Here is a 27,749-nt window from a genome sequence, read left to right as displayed (position 1 = left end):
AAAGCTCTGAAAGGGCCCTCAGCTCTTCCAGGAGCTCGTTCCACCAGGTGGGGGCCAGGACCAAAAAGGCCCTGGCCTAGGTTGAGGCCAGGCAAACTATCTTGGGGCCAGGGACCTCCAGCAGGTTGGTATCCACAAAGTGCGTTCATTATATGTCCTACAGTAAATATAACTATGCACTTAGCAAATTTGATTTCTTGCCATATGATCATGGAGTGGGTATTGTAGAAAACTCAATTGACAAGGGGGGAAGAATCACTTCTCTGCAGGAAGAGTAGTCTCTTGTACGTCAATGTCCATAGGATTAAGTAGTATGTGCTCTGGATACATATATGGAACATTTAAAAACTACGTGGCCCTGTTATTGTTGTGCAAGGGAACTATTTAAACTATAGGAACTATATTTCTAAAAGATGGTGCCCTGTAACTGAGATGGGTTACAGCACTATTGAAGCAAACGATGGTTTTGCAAGCTCACTTGCCATGTCTCACCTGCATGGACTAGAATGATTGGAGTAGTTGAATCCTTACTTTACCATGGATGCTCACTGGATAACCTTGGCCTGGGCTATCTCACAGCATTGTTGTTGTGAGGATAAAATGGTAGAAGGGAGAGTGATGCAGAAGGTTGTTCTGAGTCCCTTTGGCGGGGGAATTGGGTTACAAATATCTGAAGAAGTTTTCCACATAAATATGTTTTATGTTTTAACAGTGATAAACTATTTGATCTAATGTGAAAAAATTCAACAGCATGAAAAGAAAACTGAACATATAAAGGAGCAAAGACATGACAGGAAAGCACCATGACATTTTCACCTTCTAGCTTTATTTGACATGAATAAATGAAATGTGACAAATCTGAGTGTGAAAATACACAATAAACACAAGAGAACCATTTTCAAACTTGTGGAAACCCATGATTTCTCAGTTAGCAAGGGGTGAAGTCCAATTCATGTTGGTCATTTAACAGAAAGCTAAAAGTAATGGCACTATAAAATTTGGTGATATATTTTTACCTGGAAAAAGCCAAATATAGATTATTTGAGGTCAATACATGTTTTCTGTTATGGTGTATCCTTTAGTCCAACGGTTTTCAAATTACCTTCCTTGAAGGAACCTTTCTACATTAAATTATATTTAACATGTACAAATTCTTTAGTGAAGAATTCTAATCTAGAATATATTCTAGAAGGTAATCTGTTTCTCAGTGTCAGTATGAAAACCACTACTCTAGTTTATTCCATTTTTTCCAGTTCTAGTCTTTATGATACAGTGAAGCAAAACAAGATGATATTTGTGTTTTATTGAATTAAGACCTGTAATGGCATTTACAGACTTGAGAAAATTATACAGGTCTGCTTGTGGAAGACCTGCTTAAACTTACAGCACGACCCTGGGTTACATTTGTCCGATTGTATAGAAATCATCGCAAAACCGCTTTATGATCACATTCTTGATATTTTTTCATGGCTGTGATAAGAAACTGAGCCTATCACAATGATTCTCAAAGCTTTTCTGATCTTTTGCAGGAAAGATGACAAAATGGTAGTGAAGCAATCCCAATAAAACCAAACAAACATGGATCAACTAATAGTGAAGTAAGCTGTAGAACGGAACTAGCCTGGTGGAAAAAGAGTGGGGAGAGCTGTTGGGACTAGGCGTGGGCATGAAAGGGCATGATTCTGGTCATTTTACAAACTGAAATCCATGGCAGGTCAACCAGCATGAACTTTCCACAGATTTCTCAGGCCAAACAAAAATGTTTACCAAACTTCAAAACAATGGGGATGGGGGGGTTAGAGTAGAATTCTGCAGCCTTGGAAACATCCTGTCAATTACAAACTAGGCTTGTAATTTTCAAGAGCCCACCCCACCCTTCTTTGCCTGCCTGCCTTTGTGTTCCGTTCCCATTTTCTTGCACAGAAATCCTCGCCCAGATTACATTTGTTGGAACTGGCTTGACCTTAGTCCTGTTGGGCTTGCACTTCAATAGTGTCACTGTTTCTTCTGGGCACATTGCTCTGTTTTCTTGGGTTTGCAAAAAATTCCCCCCTTCACAGATTTTGATTCTGTTCCCCTCAGCTTATGTTGCCTTTGATTTTGTGGGGTTTTGGGAGGGGTTGTGGATTTTTTTTTCTATGAAGACACCTTCTGGAGGGGATCATAACTCAGACCCTGAACATCCAATCCTCACCAAATCTAGTGGGCAGTCTGCAATATACTGGGCGGGGATTCTACCATGTCACAAACCTCACACACCAAACCAGTTCAATTAGCTCCTAAAAATTTGTGATGGTTTGTTGCTTGTAAACTGAGCATGCTGTAAAACACACTGCATTCTCCCAGTTCATGCTTATCGTAGTTAGGACACTATAGAGATTTCACATGACCTCTCATGCTACTTGGTTGCACATATTTTCATTAAGTGAAAGCTCTCTAGCTAGCCCATATCAGTACCAGATTTAACCACTTGATGGAAACACAGTCAGAATAAATCTAAATCAGTAGAAAGTGGCTGAGAAACCATGCAATGGGCTATTTTGAGAAGCTGCTCTAAAATCAACTGAAGATCAGTGTCAAGTTAGTCTTTAAGATGCCACTAGACTCCTGCTTTGTTTTGTTGCTGCAGCCCCAAGGGGCCTAATTTTGGTGCTTTTTTTGAAATTGTTACCACTGAGCCACACCCGTACACAATACTCATATCTTGCTCAGATGAACAGACGTTTGGGCAGAAAAGTGCTTCGTATTTCTTAGACATGTTCAGATTTTTATCAGATATGTAAAATATACTCATGTACTCCATGTTAACGAAATAGGACTAAAAACTGTAACCTCTTAACCAATCAGTACAATAACAGCTTAGAATCCCTGCATCAAGCACAACTGTACATTAAAAAGCAGAGGAGGGCATTTATTCTTTGTCTATCCTACATGCAGCTATGACAAAGTGATTACAGAGAATCACTTAGTAACTAATCTGAACAGAGTTTTTGCTCTTTTATAGGAATCATCCCCACTACCCTCCGTATTGTATCTGAACATTATTAGAGTCCTTTGGTTACAACTGAGAAAAATAAAATCTGTGGATAATTGGCAGAAATTATAGCAAGAAAATAGATCAGTTCTGCCTTGAGCCTCATAGCAATCCTTTTCCAGCTTTCTTCCTCCATCAGTTGTAGACAGTGAGAGAAGAAGCAGCCAGTTGCCATGGTATCTAGATTTTTTTGTTCTGGGAAAGGATGTTTTAGGCAGTTTATAGAAAGCACTTTCTATTGCTTGTAAAATGAGTCTATTGGGTATGGGAAAAGTCACTGAAAGGCTCACAATGCAACTCTTCTGCCATTTCCGATTCTATGAGCAATCAGCTATGAAGTAACACTACTGTGAATGTCATGGCAACAGCATACTCCTACCCTGAGGGGAGGGCAGCAACAAGACAGAAATGGATCCCTAATAATGAAACACCACTGCCACCTTCGGGTAGGAAGGTGGAAATGCAGCCTAAATGCAGCCAACATCAACACAACTGTTTGGCCTTTTCCCAGCCTCTGGACCCTCCATAATGGACCAGGATATCCTATCTTTTCATGTACCTACGATCCAGTTTGCTCAGAACCTGAGTGATATCCACAAAGAGTTCTGCTTCCCTAGCCTTCTCTTCTTCTTCCATTTGCCTCACGATGATAGGGCTGGGACTAGAGCGGAGTTGTTTGCGAGCAAATGGATTAGAGCTAAAGAGAAACAGAGGGGGGGGGAGAGAGAGAAACCTAGGGTTATTGTGGATGGCAGTGAATAGCAAATACATCTGAAGCCACACAAAGAAGCAGGGTGTTGAGAAACAGCAAAGCAACTTTATGCTGCAACTCCTATTTGCAAAAGCAATTGTCCTAGGATAACATCCCCTTGACTCACTGGTTTGTTAAAAGAGCAAAGATGAAACAGATGGCAGATTAAACTGAAAGAGAGACAGAAGCTCTTGCTAAGGCTGGGACTTCTGACTTGTCTCTTGCCAGCTTGGTGTAGTGCTTAGGAGTGCGGACTTCTAATCCGGCGAGCCAGGTTTGATTCCACGCTGCCCCACATGCAGCCAGCTGGGTGACCTTGGGCTCTTCACAGCGCTGATAGAGCTATTCTGACCGAGCAGTGATATCAGGTCTCTCTCAACCTCACCTACCTCACAGGGGGTCGGTTGTGGGGAGAGGAAAGGGAAGACAACTGCAAGCTGCTTTGAGATTTCTTCGGGTAGAGAAAAGCGGCATATAAGAACCAACTCTTTTTTTTTTTCATCTTGGGATAAAGGCTGTTCCAAATTTTATACAGCAAGTATATTTGTTACCAACATACCAGTATTACGTGGCTCAAATGTGACGTGGACGGGATGTATAGACATGGGTATATAACTTTAAAATGTACGTGGGTCTGAGGTGTCTGATTGGCACAAGATCCCCATGATGTGTTCAAATGGAAGTTTATAGAAGTGGGGATAAGCTTCTATGCTGTCCACACATTACATGTTATTAGAGGGCAGACAAATACCAGGGTACGGACAATATGTATATTTGTCATGAAAAGTTTGGAGCTGCTGTAAGTGAGCAGATCATCAAAAGCCTGAGGTTCTTAGTTCTGATAAAAGATGGTCACTTTAGCCAAAACAGCAAGCAAGGAGCTCTGGATGAAACGTCCCAGAATTCCTTGACTAGGCAGACAGAAACTAACAATTGTGAAACAATCCCTAAATGTTGATGGTATAAATATAACTTTGATTTCAGCCCTCTGAAATAAAGGAACCACCTATTCAAGGTATAGTTATTAATTCTACAGAACTGTGTTCCTAGATCCTCAGCAAATGATATTTGCTGAACTCTGTGCAGCGTAATCTCCCCTCCAGCTTGCAAACATTCTCATTCACTTCTGTGTATTCAGTGGCCTGCATCATTTGTTTGTAAAGGTACAGTAAGGAATGCCTGGAGGTTTCCTCCAATTTAAAGGGCTCTTCTTCCTTACATATATCTGCTCTGTATGACACTCCATATTTTCAGGCCTTTCCCACATGAAATTAGGAAGAACATTTTCATTTGCAACGAGAACATGGCCAGCTCCTTTGCTAGAGGCAAGTTTATTATTTACACAATGGTCAAGGGTCAGAAAGCATATTTTGCTGTACCAAATGATCCTTTATATCAGGGGTAGTCAACCTGTGGTCCTCCAGAGAGCCAGTTTGGTGTAGTGGTTAGGAGTGCAGACTTCTAATCTGGCATGCCGGGTTCGATTCTGCGCTCCCCCACATGCATCCAGCTGGGTGACCTTGGGCTTGCCATGGCACTGATAAAAGTGTTTTGACCGGGCAGTGATATCAGGGCTCTCTCAGCCTCACCTACCTCACAGGGTGTCTGTTGTGGGGAGAGGAATGGGAAGGCGACTGTAAGCCGCTTTGAGCCTCCTTCGGGTAGGGAAAAGCGGCATATAAGAACCAACTTCTTCTTCTTCTTCTTCTTCTTCTTCTTCTTCTTCTTCTTCTTCTTCTTCTTCTTCTTCTTCTTCTTCTTCTTCTTCTTCTTCTTCTTCTTCTTCTTCTTCTTCTTCTTCTTCTTCTTCTTCTTCTTCTTCTTCTTCTTCTTCTCCTCCTCCAGATGTCCATGGACTACAATTCCCATGGAAATCATAGTCCATGGACATCTGGAGGACCACAGGTTGACTATCCCAGCTTTATATGACTGTGCATGCTCCATAGCCATCTAGCGGTAAGGGCCTCTCAGTTTTCGATCAAGTGCATTCAGGCATAGCATTATATACAAATTATATCTACATTGCTATCTATATCTAAATTGCTACATAGATATATTCACAAATAAGATAGAACAATATTAAAAAGGAGAATACTGAATAGTAAAGGAGAATAGTAAACATTTGACCATACCTCAATTAACATTTATTTGAACTAAATACCTACTGGCTCAGACTATTTCCATGCTGGAGGCTTTGCGCTGGGCTGCAGGCTGGAATTTGAGCCGGGGCAGGTTGTCCCCCCTCTTCCTGCTCCCACATGGGGGAACATTTGGCCCAGTGCACCTTGCCCACCCCGGATTTGTGCTCCCACCCTGGAGCCGGGGCAGCAAAGTTCCCAGTGGGGAAACGGTCTCACAGAGTATCCACTAAGTAGCTTCAATGGTTATCTTTGAGCCTCCCATTTTCTTTCCGTTAGAACACTGGAACCAAACTCTTGGTTCCAGAATTTTTTGATGCACTAAATTTAGTGCAAGTTTTAAAATTTCATCATATGCCAAATGTTTTTTTTTTAATGTACATGGCTTAAAAACAACAAAACCTTATTGCACGAGAGCTGCCATACCAGAAATGACTTGCTTTTCTTACAGTTATCAACAGTGGTGAAAACAAATGTTTGAAAGGCATTGTATTTGAACTTTCTGCATGCCTAGGCTTCCTGGTCAATGAAATCAGGGTGCTGCCTAAAGCAGGGGTAGTCAACCTGTGGTCCTCCAGATGTTCATGGACTACAATTCCCATGAGCAATTGTAGTCCATGGCCATCTGGAGGACCACAGGTTGACTACCCCTGGCCTAAATCACAAAGGCTATAGAAACAACCAAGTTATAAACAAACATTTGCCAGGGCTGAAACCTGCCCTGAGCACCTTGAAGAAAAGCAAGGTATACATTTACTAGAGAGATGGATGGCTTGTTAACATTAACTTGGACCGTTCTAACAGATATCACCAGGGGGTATGTGTTTCTTTAGGACCAGGCTCCATTTTAGCATGCAAATCCATAGCTTAAAAATGGGCTGCTGCTAGGCATCAGCAAACTGGATGGATGCAGGTTTGAAACGGGGAAGCCATAAAATGGGGATTCTGAACCCTTACCCTCCCCCACTACATTTCATCCTGTACAAATGTTATATTTGTCTTCATCCTCTGTTGTTGAGAGGTACTGAGAGAAACTGTCTCTTCAAAGGGATTAGCCCACCCCCTTTGCTAATTTTAGATGGCAGATGGGCAGCCAGGATCACCACAAAGAGATGACATGAATATGAATTAAATATCTGGACATAAACTCTTTGTTTCTTAAAGTGGGAGTCATTATCAAGGCTAACGTGGGGTAGTCTACCATGGATTCCATAACGTGGTTTAGCAGCAAATATGATGCCAGGATGTCTCTCTTTCAAAGCTAACCTCAGTCACAAACTCACTGGGCTGCCTTCGGGAAGCTGGTGTTCTCAGCCCTCCCCTACTCCCTCCTAAGGTGTAATATTAAGATAATAAAACACACCCTAATATCCTGGATTGTTTGTATGAAGCTCTTAGCAGAAAGTGCTAGATAAAGACTACGTATTATTACTGCTCAGCCTTAGTTTCAAATTGGGCTACTCTAGGCTGGTTTCTATGACAACTCAACCAATAAAGGTGCAAGGTGCAGTTGTTTCTGTTTAGCTGAGCTTTACTTGAGAAATGTCTCTAGGAGATGGAAACAAGCAGAGCAAAAATAAGCAGCAGTTGTTGCAGCAAAGGAGGTCTCTAAATTGGCCCAGACTGTTCTTTGCTGAAAGCAAGTCTCTGCAAGCTACTCATCAGCTTCTATGTCAAAGATCTTTTTAGGGGAAGGCCTACTTTTAATTAAGCAAATATCTAAATTACAGTCCTTTTCCACTCAGGTCCTGGCCCTTTGTTTTTAGTGTCCTTATTTAAACCAAAAGCAAATAGCCCCCAATTAAACCTCAACCCACTTGCCTTTTTTTAACTGATGGTTGCGGTTCAATTGACTTGGACAATACTTCTTTGTATATTGGAGACTTCAAATAGCGACCGTAAGAATCCTACTGGGGGGGAAGAAAAGAGAAAAATGGTGGTTATGGGCTTAGGAGCAACCTTTCCTTACAGTTGTTGTGCCGACAAAGAGGCTGAGGCCATCTCAGCCAGTAGCACAAAGGACTATTTTTTTCTCTGTGCTCAGCATGCATTACATAAACCACTGATTAAATGAATTATCTTATGGTTAGAAATTGCAACAAAGCCGATAAAGTCATTTTGTCATATGCCAAAGAACCCAAGAAGGTATGAGAATCTGAACTTTGATTGCGATGGCATTAAGTTCCAGGAAACTCTTCTGAAGAGGTTGCAAACACCTTATAAAGCTGAGCACCTGATAAATGTTGCATATATTTAAGTTAATACCATTACTGTTATATTCTTAGGCTGCAGTAGCTCTGAAGTTAGTAATACCAAAAGGAAAATTATTATTATTATTATTTATTTAATTTGTATACTGCCCTCCCATGCGGCTCAGGGCAGTATACAGTGAACAATTTACATCGTCAGTTAAAAGTCTTAAAACAACACTTAATTAGAATTCTAAAATCTCAACATCTTCGTACCAACAGCATTTTCCAACACATCTTTCAGAGGACATTCTACATGGGGGGGTATGTGAGAGAATTCAGCCAAATGCTTGGTGGAAGAGATCCATCTTGCAGGCCCTGCAGAACTGGGACAGCTCCAATAGGACCCTGATCTCCTCTGGAAGCTTATTCCACCAAGTAGGGGCCAGGACAGAAAAAATGGGCCGTAATGTTTAAAAAACTGACCCCAGAATAGAAAATGCTGAAAACCAGTGGAACAGTATATAGGGAACTTACAGAGAATTCAAGAGATCGTCTATATGACTTTAGGTGCAAATGGCAAAGGTAAAGGAGAGTCAGGTTAAGTTTTCATGTTCCAATATGCTTTTATTTGCAAGCATCATTTTTCCAACCCAGGGCAGGGACCCAGTTTATACCTGATCTTGTACCCATAAAGAGTTTTATGAGTTATGAAGGAAAAATGAAGTCTGACTTTGAATCAAGGTGTAAGCTTTCACATGCATGTGCCATACTCAGAGAGAGAGGGAAAATTAGCATTAAATTAGTAAATAGCAGAATGAAGATATTTAAAAGATTCAGATATCAGATAAATGAGCAGATGCAGTCAACAAAGACCCGTGCTCAAGCATGGAAGTGTCTTTGAAGGGAGGCAATTGGGTGTAGAGTTGTCTCCCATGTCCCCAGATTAGAAATACATACTAAATGAGATTATATTATGCTATTCATTACAGTACACTACAACCTACTACCCAATTCTATTATTTCAAATAAGAAAAGAGGACATATGGTCCTTCTGGGTGTTTGTTAGAAATGCAGATTTAGAAGCTGAATGAGGTTAGCATATGTAGTAAGATAAGAAACCAATGTCCCTATTGAGTCCTGGGGATTCCAATGTTTTGAGTATTGTAATAAACTGCAACTCAGCAATTTTCCTTTCTAGTTTATTCTTGAAGACAATTGGCTGGCTGCTGGACAGACAGGAGGAGGAGGCACTCAGGGGCGGGACAGCCGCCCTGAGTGGGTGTTAAGCGCTGAGTGGCACTAGGCCTTACCAGAATATTAAGTGGAACAGATATTGTCCTGTAGCAAGGCTTCAGTTCTTTCATCATTAACTGGTAACCTTTACATGGCCAAAATCTGGCCCAGACCAGTAACACAACCAGTTCTTCAGGACTAGGGGTGCTTCAAATTCCTCAGCAAATCATTTCAGAACTCCAACTTATGTTTGAAACTCACGTCAGACTATGGGCCAGTCAGAGATACATTCGTATTGCATCAAGCAACTCAAATTTGTAGCTGCCTATTTGTCAGAAGTTGGCTATCAGTTGATTAGCAGTGTCGGATTCGGATTCTGCCCTTTGAGCAAAACAGCTACACAGTAAAGTTGCAAAAAGGAAAGGAGAAATAGACTCTTTCCCTCCCCTCCCCTCCCCTCCCCTCCAAGCTGAACAGGGAAGAAGAAGAAATGCTTCTGACATTGCTTTTTGGGGTTTGTTTTTAAAGGTGTTGGTACCTATGTATATGGCTGTTCCCAGTTCCACCAATTCCTTCCTCAGGACTTGTAAAAGAGCCCCCCCACCCTCAAGTGCTAGGACTCAGTGAAAGCCCTGGCTCCTGAGATTCCCCTTGCCAAAGGGAAGGAGAAGGAGCTCTTTTGTCTCCCTTTCTCTGGGAAGAATATTTTACCACCAGAGATTAGAAACCAACTCCCAGCTGATTCCTCACCAGCTGGAAGTCAGCTGCTGATAGCTGCAAGTGTTCGAGCACCCCTACCCAAGACAAGATTACTTTCATATGTGTTCTTTGAGAGCACATAGATAGATTCACTAGGGTACATACTGACATGCAAATACTGAGCACTCCCCCCCACAGGTTTTAGGGGGAATTACAGTAAGGCATTTAGACATCTGGAAAAGATATACACTCTGGATTTATAAACAAAAATAGCAAACCTTTTTCATGAGCATATAAATATGAGTTTGTGCAGCATCTAAGACATAGCGATGAGGATGTTTGAGGCCTCTGACTGTGATGCCCATAGTGGTACCATCAATATTGATCCAGCGCCTTGCTCCTGATGCAAGGAAGGTTCTGAAATCAAAAATAAAAAGGAGGGGGATACTTGGGAGGAAAGAATGCATGGAGATCCTTCCAATTCCAGTAACTTCACATACACACCTCACATGAACTGGAGCAAAACTTTTTCATAGCTTCAGCTGACCTTTCAGTCAGGATATTCTAAATCCTCCTTCATATTCTAAAGCTTCCTCCTCATTTAGCTAGTTAAATCTCCAGGTTGAGGGTGAAAGAAACAAAACTAATAATGTATTGCTAAATTCTCTGGTGTATATTCCCAGATAAGTATGCATATGATTACATTAATAGGATAACATTACATAGCCATTCTTCACATCAAGTCACTTTGTGCAGTTGCGTATCTTGCAGTAGAGATCCATAGGCTTAAAAGCGGCAAGCTACTCAATAAAGGATTTTAAGATATTTGTAAGTCCAGGAACTAAACTTCAAGCTTGCATTGAAGTATTTTTTACAAGAAATAGTATCAAAACAAATGAACGGTGCTGATCGAGTGCCCCTGAAAGATGTGGCTGTATCACTCTTGAGAGACTGCAGCTTGGGTTACTACTACTTCTTGCATGGATACACATTGCCTGCAACCAATGTTGGCTGAATCACCAGATGTAGCCCTCCCTTGAAAATCATGATATTGACCATGATTATCCAAGATGTGGTCATTTACAGATTAGATTACTACAATCCAATTTAAATGGGGCTGCCCTTGAAGATATTTCTGAACCTCCAGCTCGTTCAGGACACATAGAATCATAGAACCATAGAGTTGGAAGTGGCCATACATGCCATCTAGTCCAACCCCCTGCTCAACGCAGGATTAGCCCTAAGCATCCTAAAGCACAGTAGCAGGGCAACATATTAGACCAGAAAATAAGGATCTGCAGTGGTTGCCTGTTTGTTTCCAGGTTGAATTCAATGTATTTGTTCCTACCTTTGAAACCTTAAATGGGGTGTGATAAAAGTATGCAAATTACTACCTGCTCTCACTTGAGCCTGCCTAACTTTTAAGACACTATTCAGTGGGCCTTTATCTTCAACAACAAAGTAGATTCTCAGGGCCTTTTGTGCTGTTGTCCCTTGCTTTATAGAATAGCATCTGTCTCCAAACAATAACAAATTTTCTAATTTTCATGCACCAGGCAAAACACTTACTTATTAATTTATTGACCATTGTTAATTGCAGGTTAGAGGGTTAGCTGACTTTGTTGACCAAGATTTTAGACTTTTAGACCTATGTTTTATAGCTAACTTTAGCTATATTCTCTATTTAGACTTGCAATGTTGATTATTTTAATTGTTAAGATGGTATTATTATGCAATGTGATTTCATATATTTTACTGGAACCACCTTGAACTAAATGGAGAGCTGGTATATAAATATTTTAAATTAATAATAAATTAATAAATGAGGAGAAGGCAGCATAAAGTTTATTCTAACATAGTTCTGTGCTCACTTGTAAATTTCTTGTGCTTTGTCTTTGACCTTGGATTGGTCTCCATATTTCAGATCCTCACAAGCTTCCCAAAAGGCCAGGTTCTCCCCTGAATGCAAAGAGAAAGGGAAATGAGTTTGTTATCCAATATTATAAATTGAAATCAACTAATTCTATGATGGTCTAATGCAGAGAACAACTGTTAATAGTTTTCTAGAAGAAGGAACTTTAGCATAAGCAGCTTTTCTCATCCCTGAATGACATGATTCTCTTTCCTGGATAGTATAATCATATTATGATTTGGGAGACCCAGATTCCAATGCAAGGATGATCACAGACCAGCTACTCAGCCTAACCTACCTCAAAGGGTTGTTGTGAGGATAAAATGGAGGTGGGAGAAAACTGTGTTCCTTGGAAGAAGGGCAGGATCAAAATGTGCTTAATAAATAAATAATAAACATGACTTGGGGTGTCTAACTCACTATGAGTATGAATGTGTCAGATACAGATGATCTGTAACGTTTAAACACTTTGAATTCCCCAATCACGTCATGTTACATGTCACAGAGCACCTTTGTTTGATGTTGTTTTATATCTGACTTGTACCACTAGATGGCTTAGGACACAATTATTTCACAGAGAGGCAAAATCTATAATAGACAGTTTTAGTCTGTTTATGGGTATACACCTGTTACCTCAGATCACCTCACCTATGGCAAGCAGAGGAAATAGAAGGCTTTTGCTAATGAAATTAATTTCAGCTGACACAGTATGACTGGGTTCCCCAAAAGCACTGCAAAAGGGAACTAAAAAGGGGGCAGGGGGAGAGACACAACTTCATACTCACCGCTGAACTCTTTCTGCAGGAATAGCCGGAAGCTCCTACGGCCTTTGGGATCCCTCATCAGCTCTGCAAAGTTCAGGGCCCATCTTTCGACACGTTTTTTGGTGAGGGGTTCCACCCTGTGAAAGTTTTATTACATATAGCTGGTGCTGTATCTCTCTGAAATCAGATTCTGTTCTTGTATATTTAGAGAGCAGCAGACCCCTCTCTATTTGGCTGTAAATAGATTTTTCCGTTTATTTCCAATATGCCATATTAAATTCTTGAGATCAGGCCACTAAAATTGGCAAGTAAGCAGTATGTGTCTGGATCATTATACACCAACTTTGGTATGTCTGATCTTTGTTGTCAGAGAAGGAAATCTAAATCCAAATTACATTTTGCAGAGTTTACACAATGTGGCAAAATACATCCTTGTAGTTTCATGTACTGTCAACAGCACAGGATCTTTTGATCAACTCTTAGGGCATCACAATTATGCTTAAACTTGCTCTTGTTAATTATGCACTGGGCCTCTGAAATTAATTCAGCTCAGGTAAAAAAAAATCAATTTACACCTGAGTTGGGTGTCCACTCTGATGTTGCTAACTGTTTGTTTCTCAATCTGCACTGTTTAGGATTGACAATGGAGTCACTCCCACCCAGACATATCTGAGAGTGGAGTTTCTCTGCTTAATCTGAGAAATACATGCTCACTGCACTTCAGCAAGCAGATACAGCATCTGTATGGGATTTTCTTCTCCCCCCCCCCCACACACCTCCAGCACTGATGTGCAGAGATCTCGGCTGGTTGGTTAGTTTGCAGCAGGAATTGCCTTTCAAACTGCAAGCAGAGAGTAGTCTTAGTTGCTTTCACTCCCACTTCCCATTTTAGTGCTGGCTTCTTTTTGTCTCAACTTCTATGCTATAAAACCATATTCTCTATTTTATAAGCCCCCTTAAATGTTATGAGAAGCAGAAAGCAGCATTAATGTCAGAAGTACAGATGAACCTTTTTTGCCTACAGCCACTTTTCTCCTCTTCCTTCCTTCCCCAACAGCCAGATGGGGGGGGGGGCACTATCAGGACTGCCCTGTCTCTGTTATTTTCCCCTGCCCTTTCCCTCCAATCTTGGTAGTTTCTTTTTTTAAGTGAAGAGGATGTGTGACACTTGGATGCCTTTCTTTTAAAAATGATTGAAAGGAGCCATTGCATTTCTTCCTTCTTAAAAAAAGGAAAAGACCAAAGAACATTCTGTATATGGTTTATAGATTTTTAACGGCAATGCAGCTGAGGTGGCTCAGTCAATAAGGTGCTTGTATCTAGATATCACAACTTTGTGGGTTCAAGCCTAGCTGTGGGTCTCAATTTCTTATTAATATGTTGAGTTAAACTCTGCAATTTGGAGGATAATATCTGAGAAAGAAGACCTGTCCAGAGATCAGAACTGATATTGTAAGAGTCTAAATTAAGCTGTGAATGCAGAAAGCACCCTGGTTTGTAAGGTGAACATAAATCCTGGTTTAAATCAGGATTATCCTTAGCTTAAAGAAAGCTATGCCCAGTATATCTGGGCATAGCTGGGTAAAAGAAGAGGAAAATCCTATCAATGTAGCTGCCTAGATTTCATCCAGGTGTCTCTCCCTTTAAAAGGTGACAAAGGACCAAGAAAGGGTGTTGCTACTTCACCTCCCACTCTTGGGTATATTATGCAGCATGAAAAACTCGCAAAAAAACTGCCAAAATGACATCTTATTTTTTAATTCTTAACATGGCACAGTTTTTGCAGCACGAAACCCATCATATTATTTTCATTTTTGCATTGCAAATGCTGCGTGCTGTTCCGGCAGTGTTTTTTCAGCGAGGCTTCTGAAACTAGTTTTACGGCAACTTTTCTTGTGTGATGGCATTGAGGATGGACTTTTTTGATGCATAAATGTTAGCGTATTATGGACTTTTCCCCTTTTCTGCTCACAGTCCCTTGTCTACCTATGGCAGTTTGAGTGCCTGCCGCTGATACTCTGCCTTTGTCAGTGATCACATGATTATGCCATTTGCCCTGGCAACCAACTTTATTGTTATGTAAATTAGTAGAAATTACCCTGTTATATATATGGCATATCCTCCACCGCCTTCCGTGAGTGCTTCTGAGACTACAAAGCTCTATGTATGATCAGTTCACATGGGGGGGGGGGGCTTGTTTGAAAATTTGTCAGGCTGGTGAAGATGGAGGAGTCTGAAATGCTAGATCTGGGTTGCAGGAGAATGAGAAAGCAGATCTGCTTCAGGCTACTGGCAGAGGCTCCCAGTGATTTAAAAAAACCTTCACGGTGGAGGGGATGATATGATGAGGACTTTAAGTTTGCATGGGAACCTGCAGTCTGCTGTGGTCCATCCTGCTCACTCTCTACGAGGAACTGTATATTTCAGAGGGGGAAAGGTAGTAGTTTTGGCATTCAGAAGTCTGTGTGTCCTCATGGAAATGTCTCCATGTCCATGAGCTACAATTCCCATAAGGCCCCACCGGCAGCATGTGCCAGAGTGTCAGTCAGGTGACTTTGCAGCACAACAGAGGAAGTTCCCCCTCACACAGTTGCAGTCAGAATGGTTTAGAATGCATAATCACTAAAAAAAATAACAGCACAAAATCAGAGCAAATGCATAAACAGGAATGTTTTAAAAACATTTTTAAAAGGACAATTTAAAAGGGTCAGCGAATGGACTACGGAGGAAAGCACTGCATACATAACAGGCCTTGGTCTCTCTTACCCACAACACTAAACTCTTGGCTGCAGAAGTGGGCCAGGAGAGGAGTAGACAGCTGAGCATCCTGGTAAAATGCATGAGGTCTTCCTCTTCTGTCCATACTTTGAACCTTTTAAAAGGGGTGGGGGCACCCTCTCTGGATGAAGATATGATCTTAGAAATTACATAGTAATCCAGTAACACTTGAAAGACTAACAAAAAAAATTCAGTGAGAATCTGGGAATCAGAACTTAGATACCTCACAACTTGCTATAAAACAGGATTCCATAAGCAGCTATAAACTGCTCTGAGTACAGTTGTCAGTCAGTGTACCTCACAAGTTGAAGGGAAATGCCATACGTACATCTTTGCATTGAGCTCCCAAAAATCAACATCATCAGAGATCCAGGGGTTGCTGGGGAGGCATCCTGTGATGATGGGATCACTGGAGCGAAATTGTTCAGAGTACTTCACGAGTCTAGAACCATTGAAGCAGAAAAATAGATGGTCATCTGTGGGCAGTTCTTTCAACCACAGCTTGTAATTTTCCACATATCCTACTCCAAAATGGCACTGAAAAAAACCTGACTGAAAAAACAAATTTAAGTGCTAGGACTTATATATAAAGTTGCATTGATTTCTACCAATTCACCCATGACCTTGCAGGTCCCAGTAGGCGCATCCCAAGGGTCCACTAACTAACCCACAAGAACAACATTTTGGAACTGACAAGAAAAAACTCCTGACCTAATGAAGCTGGATCCTCAGAAAGCAGGCAAAGCCTGTTCACAATGTGGAAATCAGCAGTAATGTCTGCAGAGCAAGCTGCCCTTAAAGACAGAGGAGCAAGGCTGGTTGAAAAGTTAGCAACCCTTTGCAAAAGCGCTCAGAAGTTTAAATTGAACATTTTTTTTTCTTGAGGAGGAAGAAATTCTCATACCCCACAAGGGAGGGGGGGGGAAGAGGGCACCTGACCATCACATCCTCCTTTTTCAGCAAGCTCTTCCCTCACCTGTCCAGCTTCTTCCCCTGCCAGTTCTTCTCCTGGGCTCTGCACTCATATGGTTAATAGGGTAGCACTGGCTCCTTGCCTGCCTGGCACTGTGGCAACCTGCCCCATTGGTTGGTCTGCCTTCCTCTGCCTGGCTTCTCCTTCCATGCTCCCACACCCACCTAGGATGAGATGACTGTAATTCCCACCTCATCAAGGTAAGATAAATGCCAAGAATGTTTCACTACTGAGTAACCGTATTTTATTCTTACTCATTAATTGGAAGGTTAAGACTTCCAGATCAGAAGTTCCTGATCAAGGTAGGCATCAGGCAGGACATTTCAGTTTTCAAAGACATAATCATTATTAACAGCATTGAATTTGTGGGTAATTAGCTGATGGACATTAGAGATGACAGAACTTACCCTCCCAGAGAGACAGAGCACTTTACTGTGGTCTTCCTCAGGACCTGCTGGTAGTACATGATCTATGGAGATATTTTTTGTTATTAGTAGAACAGTAGACATTTGGAGGGATTTACCAACCAAGAAACTAGTAAATCCAGAGAGGGAGAGCAGGAGCGGTTTGAGTCAGTGTTCGGCTCTCATAGTTCATACATGTCCAAGCGAATGCTGATTGCCATTTTTGGATCAAGAAGGAATTTTCCTCTAGGCCAGATTGGTCAGGGATTCTGGAGGGTTTTTTGCCTTTCTCTGGGCATACAGCAGTAGTCACCGAGGGAGTAGAGAAGGCAGTTGTACATTTCCTGCATTGGGCATGATGTTGGTCTAGGTTACCTTGACCTTGCCAGCTCTATGCTTCTATGTATGATAAACTTTACACAGTGTCATACTGTATGGTGAACTTTTTATAATTGTTATTTTGAGTTGCTGTGGAATTAGGTAGTTGCATTCCAACTGAAGTTGCATTCCAACTGAGCCTTGCGCTCTGCAAGTAAACAACTTGTTGGTCGTTCCTGGCCCCAGAGAAGCATGCCTGGCCTCGACCAGGGCCAGGGCCTTTTGGGTCCTGGTCCCCACCTGGTGGAAAGAGCTCCCGGAAGAGATACAGGCCCCGTGGGAGCTTTTGGCATTCTGCAGGGCCTGCAAGATGGAGCTCTACCACCGGGTTTATGGTTAAGGCTGGAGTGATGAGGAAGATCTAATTGCACCCCTATACTAGGCAGCAGCTATGCCATGTGTCATCAAGGCCCTCCTTTTCCCCACATCCTCTATTAGATCCTACGATGTTATTGGGAGACATGAGGCTGTGTTACACTACCATGTTTGTGGTTTCTTTTTACAACCATGCATTGTTTTAATGGGTTTTTATTGGGGTTTTTAATATGGACAACTTGTACTCCACCACGAGCTGGTTCCTGGGAGTGGTGGGAAATAAATCTAAATAATAGTAATAATAATAGTAATAATAATAAATAATAGAGAAAGCCATTTCTGAGCTGTTTTCCTTATCAACATAGTGACTGTTGTACTAAATTAGATTATATTTTTATCTTTTTTTTCCTTCAAGGAACTCATGGTGATGTACGTGGCTTTCCCTTCTCCCTTTTATCCTCACCAGACCTGTGAAGTAGGTTAGGCTGAGAGAGACAGACTGGCCTTAGAAAAGTGAGCTTCATAGAAGAGTGGGGATTTTAACTCAGGTCTCTCTGCTCCAAGTTCAACCACTATACTCCATATTGATTTCCTCCATATTTTCCTACTGTTTATAAAGATTTTAATGTGATATGCAAATAGTATTTCTTTGGCAAAGATGATCTGTTTGTGTCATGAAGCACAAAGACACACTTGCAGGGAATTTTAGAGGCTACTACTTTCAGGTGCAGCTTCAGAAAAACAGATGCCTAGACAGTCCTTCAAAACTTCAGGAACCCACACAAATAGCATTGACACCAGTAGACACAAGATGCTTGACAAAGCCATGTCCCATTGGGCAAACAATGCCACAAACTAAAATTAGAATGCTAAATGATCATTAAAGTTGTGATATGGATCCCAAAAGAGGACAAAACATCAACTGTCTAATACACACCATGTGAAAACAGATAAATGAATGTGGTAAGTGCAAACTCTAGACCGGCACTTAGTTACATATAGAAGTTGGGAGAAAGAATCCTTTTGTTACGGCTAGACAGAATTATTAATACAAATAACAGTAATAAATATTTGTTATAAAAGTGAAAGACAAATTACCTCTTTCCTGTAAACGTCTATTGTTTTTTTCTGCAAAACAAAGAAACACAATGGCGAAAAAAAAATCTTGGGAGGAGTGTTTAAAACTGTAGTTGCAAATTCAGACCGATTCCACACAGAGGCGTAAAACGTGCGCCACCTCCTGATTGCAAACGTGCAATATTAAACCACATGCATGCTTCCTGATGGGAGACCCCTCCCCCGTTATCCTGCCAGCTCATCATGGCTTTTTGCCTCCTGATGAGGCAATGGAGAAACAAGAAGCGTGGACAACCCGAAGTTTCCCACCAACTCCTCAGGTTGCCAATCAATGCAAGCCACCAATCCCTTCATAACTGTGGTTTGGGGAGTCAAACTTCCTTCCCTCCAGGTCCTGAAATTAATTTTTAAAAAATACACTTCCTCATTGCCACAGGGAAACGCAACAACAGTAAAACATTTTTTTTAAACGTACATTTCCGCATTGCTATGGGATCACACCACAACAATAAAAAAATTATCTAGATGTCTTTTTGGGATTCTTTGTATAATGGTCTGTCTTTGTTCGCGTAGATTTGTGATAGGCTGACCATGGTAACTGAACCGCGATGGTTGTGTTAACGATGAAGATTTAAAACACAGAGCCGGATGCTAAACTAAGGGCTGCTTCATCACATGCCCTCCCCTTTCTCTGTTCATACCCCGCCTCCAGAACTCACAACAGAAATGTGTTTTAGATTGAGTTGTTACCCAATCCTGATATTACTGTGCACACTGATGATAAAATTTTATTTTAACTGAAGGCACATCGCTTTGTGGTCCCATAGCTATGTGGACCATGCCATTAAAAAAACAAATTCAAGCCAGATATAGGGAGGGGAAGGCGGATGTGAGGGCGGGCACAACGTTACCGAGACTGTTGCACATTTCTCCCTTCAGATGGGCTTGCCCCAGTTTCCGCCCCAATTTGCAGTGTGACAAGAGCAAACTTGATGAAAACCAACACAGGGCAAACTCATCGCAGGGAAAACTTGATGAAAACCAACACCACCCACTGGAGAGCTACAGGTTGTTGCTGATGTCATGAGGAAGCAGCATTAAAACCCATGAGCAATGAGAGGCTGTGCAGGGGCAAATTCCTCATGTGGAATCGGTCTCAGACTAGTATCAATCCCAGCTCAAAGCATACAGTGATGCCAGGAGTTTCTTATGATTTGGTAAGGTTTATTCAGCATCTGTTTCCTCTCAGCCTGTGTATGTGTGTATCCATTTAATTACAGCATATTTTATTTGTATGGAGCTACTATAGACTCACTTAAGAGACAGAGATTAGATCATTCAGTATTCATTAAAGACAACAGGACCTGCACATTGCAAAACATAAAGACTGCAAATGAAAGCCTCTGCTGTGCTAGTGCTGTGATTGAAATAGTTCTGATGATGTTCCATGACATCCACCAGCCAGCAAGCAACAGAAAGCTAGAAATGAACTGCAGGCTGTTATCAGGCTCTCTTTGAATTTTCATGCTTTGATTTTGTTTTGTCTTGAGGAGGGATGATGGTAACAAAAGCACAAGGCATTCAGGTTTGTAGGGATGCTTCTAAATTCTGTGGGGGCCCTTTTACTCCTACAACTCTCCTGAGCTCAAATAGGAGGGGCTACCTACACAGCACATGCAAATATGTGAAAAAGAACCCCAAAACTTGGTTTTTAGTAAAGCAACAGCAAAGCAAAACACCAGCAAAGCAAAGGAAATATGAAATGGAGAGGCTGCATAATACCTTCCTCTCCAACATTTTCTTCTCAAAACCATTATTGCCCAAACAGCATTTTTTCCCTGCATGGGTTCTCAATGAATGGTTCTGAGACATTTTTGTGCAGAAAATAGCTAGTGACGAACAAATAGCTAGTGACAAAATGGTAAAAGGAACATCTAGTTAAGTGGACTCTGGCTCACAAAGTTTTACCCCATAACAAACCTGCCAGAATAATCTTTAGGTTGGATCCCACAGGAATGCTCAGTAATGGGGGCTATAGAAAGCCAGTTTGGTGTAGTGGTTAGGAGTGCGGACTTCTAATCTGGCATGCCAGGTTCGATTCTGCACTCCCCCACATGCAACCAGCTGGGTGACCTTGGGATCGCCACGGCACTGATACACTGTTCTGACCGGGCAGTGATATAAGGGCTCTCTCAGCCTCACCCACCCCACAGGGTGTCTGTTGTGGGGAGAGGAATGGGAAGGCGATTTTAAGCTGCTTTGAGCCTCCTTCGGGTAGGGAAAAGCGGCATATAAGAACCAACTCTTCTTCTTCTTGTATTATTTTCCCAAACTCCCCAGCAGTTCCAATTAAACACCATCAGAGTTCCTAACAATCAGCCACGTGACATTTAAGTATCTCTAGTTCACAGAAAACAATGCTATAATATTAAAAGGCAACAAAATGAAATTAGACCCATCCCAGACTGATATTTCTTAAAGGTGTCATACAGTTGTCGAAGGAGAGCAGCACTGTTATGAAAAGGCATAAATAGGATATTATATTGCTTTAATCTTCTACTGAACAATTGCACATGGACTTCACAGACAGGAAGGCAGAGGGCACATCGGAGAAAAACGAACTAGGAAGAAAGGGGGGGGAAAGAAGGGGAACATGATTAATTGTTTTAAATAATGTGGGCTTCATATATGATCTTTAAACTAAATGGTCTCATGCATCTGTCCATGTTTGCGTTCTAATTTTACATCATTCCAATTTTTGTTACTCTTTCATTCTCTGTTCATACTACAAAATACAACCGGTTTAATGTTGTCAATCCACATTTCCACCAAGTTGAATTAACTCAGGATTTTGATAAACAGGCCAGCTTTTGACAGTGTTTATATCTGTCAATGCAACAACTTGTAAAAAAAAAAAGTATGTCCATCATATAGTTCCTGGTCTGACTTTGCAAAATGTATTGTGTGCTACTAATAGGCATGGTGGTCAGTGAACAACTAAACCATGCAAAATTGCCCTTTGAATAAGCTGCATTCATTCATTAAATGGATAACATGCTATTCCATCAATCTGTCTGTTTGTGAATATAAGTTGGGGTTTTCTTGGGGTTTTTCAGTCTTGTTGTTGCCTGCTAGAATATGTACTCACTGCTGAGATCACCAATAAAGGGCTGTTTATTTGCCCAGTAGCCTGGTATTCTACCATGAACCCACATATTTTACAAAACTACTGGCCAAAAGTCTCCCAATGCAAACAGAAACAACAAAGAAACAAACTTCACACAGGAGAATCCCAATAGACCCACCTGCCCATGTGGCAAGCCCAGCACAGTCAATGTCAAACCAGAGAATCCACATCAAACTAACTGATGTAAGGGGAAGGGAGTCTATTGTCAGCCCAACAGAACCAATATCAAATCACAGAAGCCAAGCAGAACCCTTGGCCAGTATTAAAAGAGCATGTGAGCCTTTAGCTGCTATAGGAAGTGGCATAGACCAGACTTAGGTTTACCATCTCCATGAAAACTTGGCCAAGAAAGCCACTATCTAAGGACGTGGGGGATAGTAAACTAGATTTAGGAGGAGAAAAGGCATCAATCTTTCACTCAGTGGTGAAGCTGAACTACTTCTTTTGATAGAAATTTCCATAAGGGTAGCTATGCTTGTCTGTTACAGCAAAGCTGTCTGTTACAGTACTGTGGCATCTAAAAGGTCCTTTTATTCTTTGCTAGTACTTTCTAGAACTCTGTAATATTTCTATGGCAGCTCATACATCCCACTGGTTTTTGGGCTCACCAATCCACTTATGTTTGTCTGAGACTCCTTAGGTCATAAGAGCACATTTACCATTCAGGTTTATAGAGTTCCACCATTTGCTGAAGAAAATATTAAATAATGAAGGACAAAACTTACCTGGTTTACCTTAGTTTCATTGGGATCACTCACTCGGTTTAGTCCGTACTCAAGTGGATCTTGCATTCCTGGCTGTCATAAACAAAACCCCGCCCATGCACAAAAATTATACTTTTGCACCAATTTAACACATAAATATCAATACATCTAATGCTCAATGCAATCTCCCCACATTTTGTGAATACTCCTAGCTCTCAGGGCAGCAATTTTATCAGCTGCCCCACCATAGCAGCCATTTGTAGTGGCACAAACTGCCTGTTATCAAATCTCCAAAAGTGTTCAGAGGATCAACAGATTTCAATCATTCATTTATTGGTTCATTTATTCATTCACTTAATTAATAGTCTAACCAATTTGGGAGTCCTATCTGAGCCCATTCATTAGTTCAAAAGAATGTGACTATAAATTCAAAGAAATGAACTAAGAAGGAGCTGTACAGTCACAAGTTTAGTCTGTAAAAATTACTAATGATATGCAAAGTTATTGAAAATATAGACATCTCGAAATTCTGCTTTGATCTTAATGCAGAATTCTGGTTCTTACTCTGTTGTGGTTTTAGTACACCGCAGTACTGCACTACTAAAAAAACATGTCTTCATATGCCCAAGTATCTAAAAATTGATATTGGTATTGAAAGGGAGCTGGTTAGATAATAATAAAGCTCTGCATCTAGCAACCCCAGTGGATTCCTCAGTTTGTTGTTTAGCATATATTACATACAAACAAAAAATACCCTGGTCCAAGAGAGCAGAATGAGACAGAGAAAATCCAGTTCAACAAAGAATGGCATATAGTGATGCAGTGAATAAATGAAATCCTAATATTTCTCTGAAGCCCAAAGGACATTTTATTAATGTACATGATTCTTCTGTTTATCTCAAAATCCATCTTCGCCCCTGCCCTCTGTTACTTCCTTTATGTCAAATTTTAGATTGTGAGGTCCTCAAAGCAGGAAACCTGTCTTATTCCATTCTGTAAAACACCCTGCATGTTTACAATGTTATATATAGTATACTAGGGGCCAAGCCCATTGCATTCAGGAATACAGCAGGCGCTAGATTAGGGGGGTGGGGTGGAAGAACTCTGTGGACGGCCTCCCCTTCCCCTCGTGACCTGGAAAGGCTGCAGGCAGCTGTTAGGGAACTCACCAGCAGGGGCAACTCTCATGCGGCAGGGATCTGCAACCTCCAAGCCTCAGAGGGAAGTGGAAGTACGAGGGGGTGGTCAGGGGTGGAGGATGGAAGGCGATTGGCTGGCCTCTGGATAGACAGGCAAGCTGGTTGGAAGAGGCAGCACTCAGGAGTGGGACAATTGCCCTGAGTGGGTGATAAGCTCTGAGTGGCACTTAAGCCATGAGACATGCTCCTCCTCCAAGGCCTTGCCAGAAATATTAAGTGAAACAGATAAACATGAATACCAACATTTTGGGAAATTCTCAAAATGAAAGAGGAAATTTTGTCCATAATATTGGGAATATCCTAATGTACGTTCCTAGACTGAAGAACCTATACTGGTCCTGCAAAAAATCATAGCACAAATGCATCTCTCGCATGCATCAGTGAACCTCTATGACCCATTATGCACGGGGGTTTTAGCGCACATTCGGGGTGGAATGGCGGCGACTAAAATCACTGATAACGCACGGAGCCGGCTGCAACCGGCCGCAGCTTCGGTGCATGCCGCCGAAAAAGCCGCGTCAGTGAAACGCGGAAGAAAGCGCGGCTTCCGGGTGACCGGGGCGCAACCAGAAGCGGCGCCCGGATCGCCGCGTGCATAATCGGTTACTCTGGGTTTTGCCGCCGTCACGCCCCGCCCCGTACATAACCGGTATGCGTCGCGTCTTCCCCCTCCGCGTTTTCCATGTGACCCGAAATCGCCGTTTCGGCGGCCGTACATAATGGGCCTATGAAAAGCAAAAAATACAGTCTCTTCTTCATCCAGGGCCTCTTCTGCATGATGGATAAGCTGATGAAAACTCAGTAAATAAATCTTTGTTTTTCTGATCTCTGCACAGAAGAGTGAATTTACTCCGCAAAACTGATTTTGTTCTGCATGGTGAAGTGCTTCTTCGGTGCTTTAAGCGTCTTTTAAGCATTGTTTCTGAAAGATGCTTTTCATTTCTCTCCTGCCTGCCTGAGACGGCCTATTAGTCATGCAAAGAAGCTCCTTAGTTATGCAGATTAGTGACCGCATTAGAGAACAAAGCGGAGTTGGCAAAACTACAGGGGGCAGGGCTATGAATTGTTTCATGCAGAGAGCAATGCAATGTAGTTTTTCAAGAAACTATATTCAATGCAGAACAACGATTGTAATATAATAAAGCGGTCTAAACTGGTTGTTTTTTAAGCTGTTTTATTTGGCTCCGTGCAGAGTACCACAATGTAAAATCTCTTCTGCTGCTAAGGTCCCTGTTTCCCCAAGGGATCATTTTTTCTTTTTGTTTTTTATGTGGCCCAAGAGTATGTGAGTTTATATGCCATATATTTTTATGCCATTTATTTATTTAAAATATTTGCACCATGTCACTTTATATTTGTGAAGCAGTTTGCCCTCAGAAGAATTCTTCAAGCAATAAAAGGATAGAAACACTAGCAAAAATTGAGAAAAATGTAATTGGATATAAACTGAGAGCAATTCAGATTGCCAGGAAATTCGTGAAACTTGTACCCATTTGTAGACTAACGTTTTTTTTTTATGTCACAGTAATATGACTCATGCAAACACCCTTGATTGGCAGATATATCTGCACTTACAGGTGCTCGATGCACTAGCCAATATGCTTTTTCCTGACAGTCAATAGCGTACCGGTCCGCTTTCTTTCGTTCTTTTCCTGTCCTGCAAAACGAGATACATGGTTACATTTCAGTGCATCACAGTACAGGGTTACTTCTCATCCATAAGACTATTTGCAAAACTCTGACCACAGTTCCTACAAGCCAGCAAAGTACTTGCCAAGAATTTCATTTTCACCATTACTTTAGATTTTACTGTCCTGAAACATACTTGGACACAGTTTTCCATCCTTGTTCTCATGAACATACTGTTACCAACTTCATGGTGGAGCCTGGAATTACAGCATCTCTAGACTACTTAGATGCCCCTGGAGGGAAGGCAGGTTCAGCTCTTTAGCCCAATCCCCTGCCACAAAGGTGCATTATACCTCCACCAATCAACCCAAATAAGTCTATACAACCAACCTTTCAATGCATAAAGAGCAGAAGCAGTTCAGTTAAGTGCCTAAAGTGGAAGATGGAAAGAAACAAACCAAGTCTCACCATAGTGGGGATAGAAAAGGCCCCGAGTCATGATCACTGGTCAATCTGATCATTGGGGTAAAGGGGGGCTCTTTCACAGTTTTAAATATAGCAATAAATTAGGCTTGAGTGGGAACAAAACATGAATTTTCCACTTGTCATGAACATGGGATGTTTTTCTTAAAACAAAGATCTTGGATTTTTGATAGTTAATTATCGGTGAGTTTTGAACCTGGCATTTTCCAGCTCACATGCCTGGTCATTACACTATATTCAGTGTGGTCAACTTCCAACTGGAAAATGCCTGGTTATTTGGGGATAGGAAATGGGAAGGGTGGAGTTCATGGAGATGAGGGACCTCAACATGGTACAATGCCATGAAGTCTACCCTCCAAAGCAGTCATTTTATCCAGCAGAACAGACCTTTGTAGTCAGGAGATAAGTTCAAATTCCAAGAGCTCTCCCAGCCCCTAGTGAATCTGGTCAGATAACCACAGCAACAACAGCAGGCTAGCAGGATGCCTTGGTAAAGCAAGCCAGTCTGCAGCTTTTCCATGAAGCCTTGGCATTACTGGCAGCCAGCACAACTGGGCCAATCCCAGGAGCAGCCAGACAGGCTAGGATGTTAATGGGTAAGGAAAATGGCCAATCAAACTGGCAGGAAGGGCCTGGAACAGAGCAAAGTGAGGAAATTCAGGAGGGAAGCACATTGGGAAAGGAGTGCAAACCTCTGCAGAGGCTCAGTCTAGCGCCTGATACTGACATGCCTTTAATAAGCAGGCCAAGATCATGTCAGGGAGGAAGAGCCAGACCTCCCTTGCATAGTCAAAGGACAGGAGGCAGGCTAGAGAGAGAGAGAGAGTGCCCTGAGGTATGGTCAACCTCCCTTCTCTCTGGTTTCTGGGACTACTCTATGCTGAAGTTCGACAGCAACATGAGCGCTCCTCAAGGACATGGCAGCTCCAACCCAGCAGAGGTGGAATTGGACTGGGAGACTCTACAAGAACCCCTTGGAAATGGATTTAAAAATCCTGAAGCTTACTAATCAGAGGAAGGTGGAACTGCATTTGCAGATAAGTAATTTATGCCTTTCAAGCAGTCTGTGCAAACTATCTGTAAGGCAGTGTAATTTCTGTTAAGTCAGTGTAATGATTCTTGAATGCAAAAGCAAAGAGAGATATAATGGGTCAGCTCAAGAAATCTCCTTATAAAAATTGGGGAGGGGTTAAAATGAGAACCAGTGACTTGCTTCCTGTTCTCCCCAACACCCAAGCAAAGCAAAGAGAAACAAAAAATACATACATTCAGAAATATCTCACCTATATTGTTCCTTGGCCTGCATAACAACAAAGTCCCACTTGTGATTGATTTTGGTGTTCAGCATGTTATATTGTTCCTGGAAAAAGCAATACCAGCAAAACACCACTGAAGGCAACACATTTGGGTTATTTTTAAGGTGCAAAATATGATAAAATGCCACAGTATGCAATTCTGCATAGATCGGACTTGCAAGATAAGATATTAACACAAACCACAACGGACATGAATTTGAAACTACATGCTATCTGAAGCATGGCTGCTGCTAAACATGGTAGCTGTGTGTTGAATTTCTCTTCTCTGAACTGTAGCCCAACTTATTTTGCACCTTGATGTCATTACACTATAGTTAGGGATCAAACCAAATAAAGAAAAATAGAAACAATTTACTTATTCATTCGTTCGTTCTCTGATTTCTTAACCGCCACTCTCGTGGGACCATCTTACAGTGGCTTACAAAAAATAAGCCGTAATGACAAAATCATCATAAAACCCCCATATAAAACACCAATAAGAACAATTAAATAACAATGAGAACCAGTAAACGGTGTGAGCTGCCAAGGCAAGGTATTTTCTTGGCAAGATGCCAGACTCCACACTGCAGGTAAGAGGGGTTCA

At 41.6% G+C, this 27,749-nt stretch overlaps 1 protein-coding gene across 3 annotated transcripts in view; it reads right to left on the bottom strand.

Moving 5' to 3' along the window:
- Positions 1-804: 804 nt before the first annotated feature.
- The window catches only part of RGS9 (regulator of G protein signaling 9), a 54,146-nt gene continuing 27,201 nt past the window's right edge, over positions 805-27,749 (bottom strand). Inside the window, exons 7-17 of one of the 3 annotated variants that reach the window (XM_077328374.1) lie at positions 27,134-27,210; positions 25,314-25,395; positions 22,561-22,632; positions 18,670-18,699; positions 16,882-16,943; positions 15,830-15,943; positions 12,745-12,860; positions 11,919-12,006; positions 10,326-10,464; positions 7,745-7,830; positions 805-3,731 (exon numbers count right to left, since the gene is read on the bottom strand). In XM_077328374.1, the coding sequence (XP_077184489.1) occupies positions 3,578-3,731; positions 7,745-7,830; positions 10,326-10,464; positions 11,919-12,006; positions 12,745-12,860; positions 15,830-15,943; positions 16,882-16,943; positions 18,670-18,699; positions 22,561-22,632; positions 25,314-25,395; positions 27,134-27,210 (1,020 nt within the window). In that variant the 3' untranslated portion in view covers positions 805-3,577. Of the gene's footprint in view, positions 3,732-7,744; positions 7,834-10,325; positions 10,465-11,918; positions 12,007-12,744; positions 12,861-15,829; positions 15,944-16,881; positions 16,944-18,669; positions 18,700-22,560; positions 22,633-25,313; positions 25,396-27,133; positions 27,211-27,749 lie in introns of all 3 variants that reach the window. The other 2 variants (XM_077328375.1, XR_013229507.1) reach the window with 2 other exon arrangements.

The sequence above is a fragment of the Paroedura picta genome, chromosome 3 (genome assembly GCF_049243985.1).
Source record: "Paroedura picta isolate Pp20150507F chromosome 3, Ppicta_v3.0, whole genome shotgun sequence".
NCBI classification, from domain to species: domain Eukaryota; kingdom Metazoa; phylum Chordata; class Lepidosauria; order Squamata; family Gekkonidae; genus Paroedura; species Paroedura picta.
This window is presented reverse-complemented; position numbering and strand designations above follow the sequence as displayed.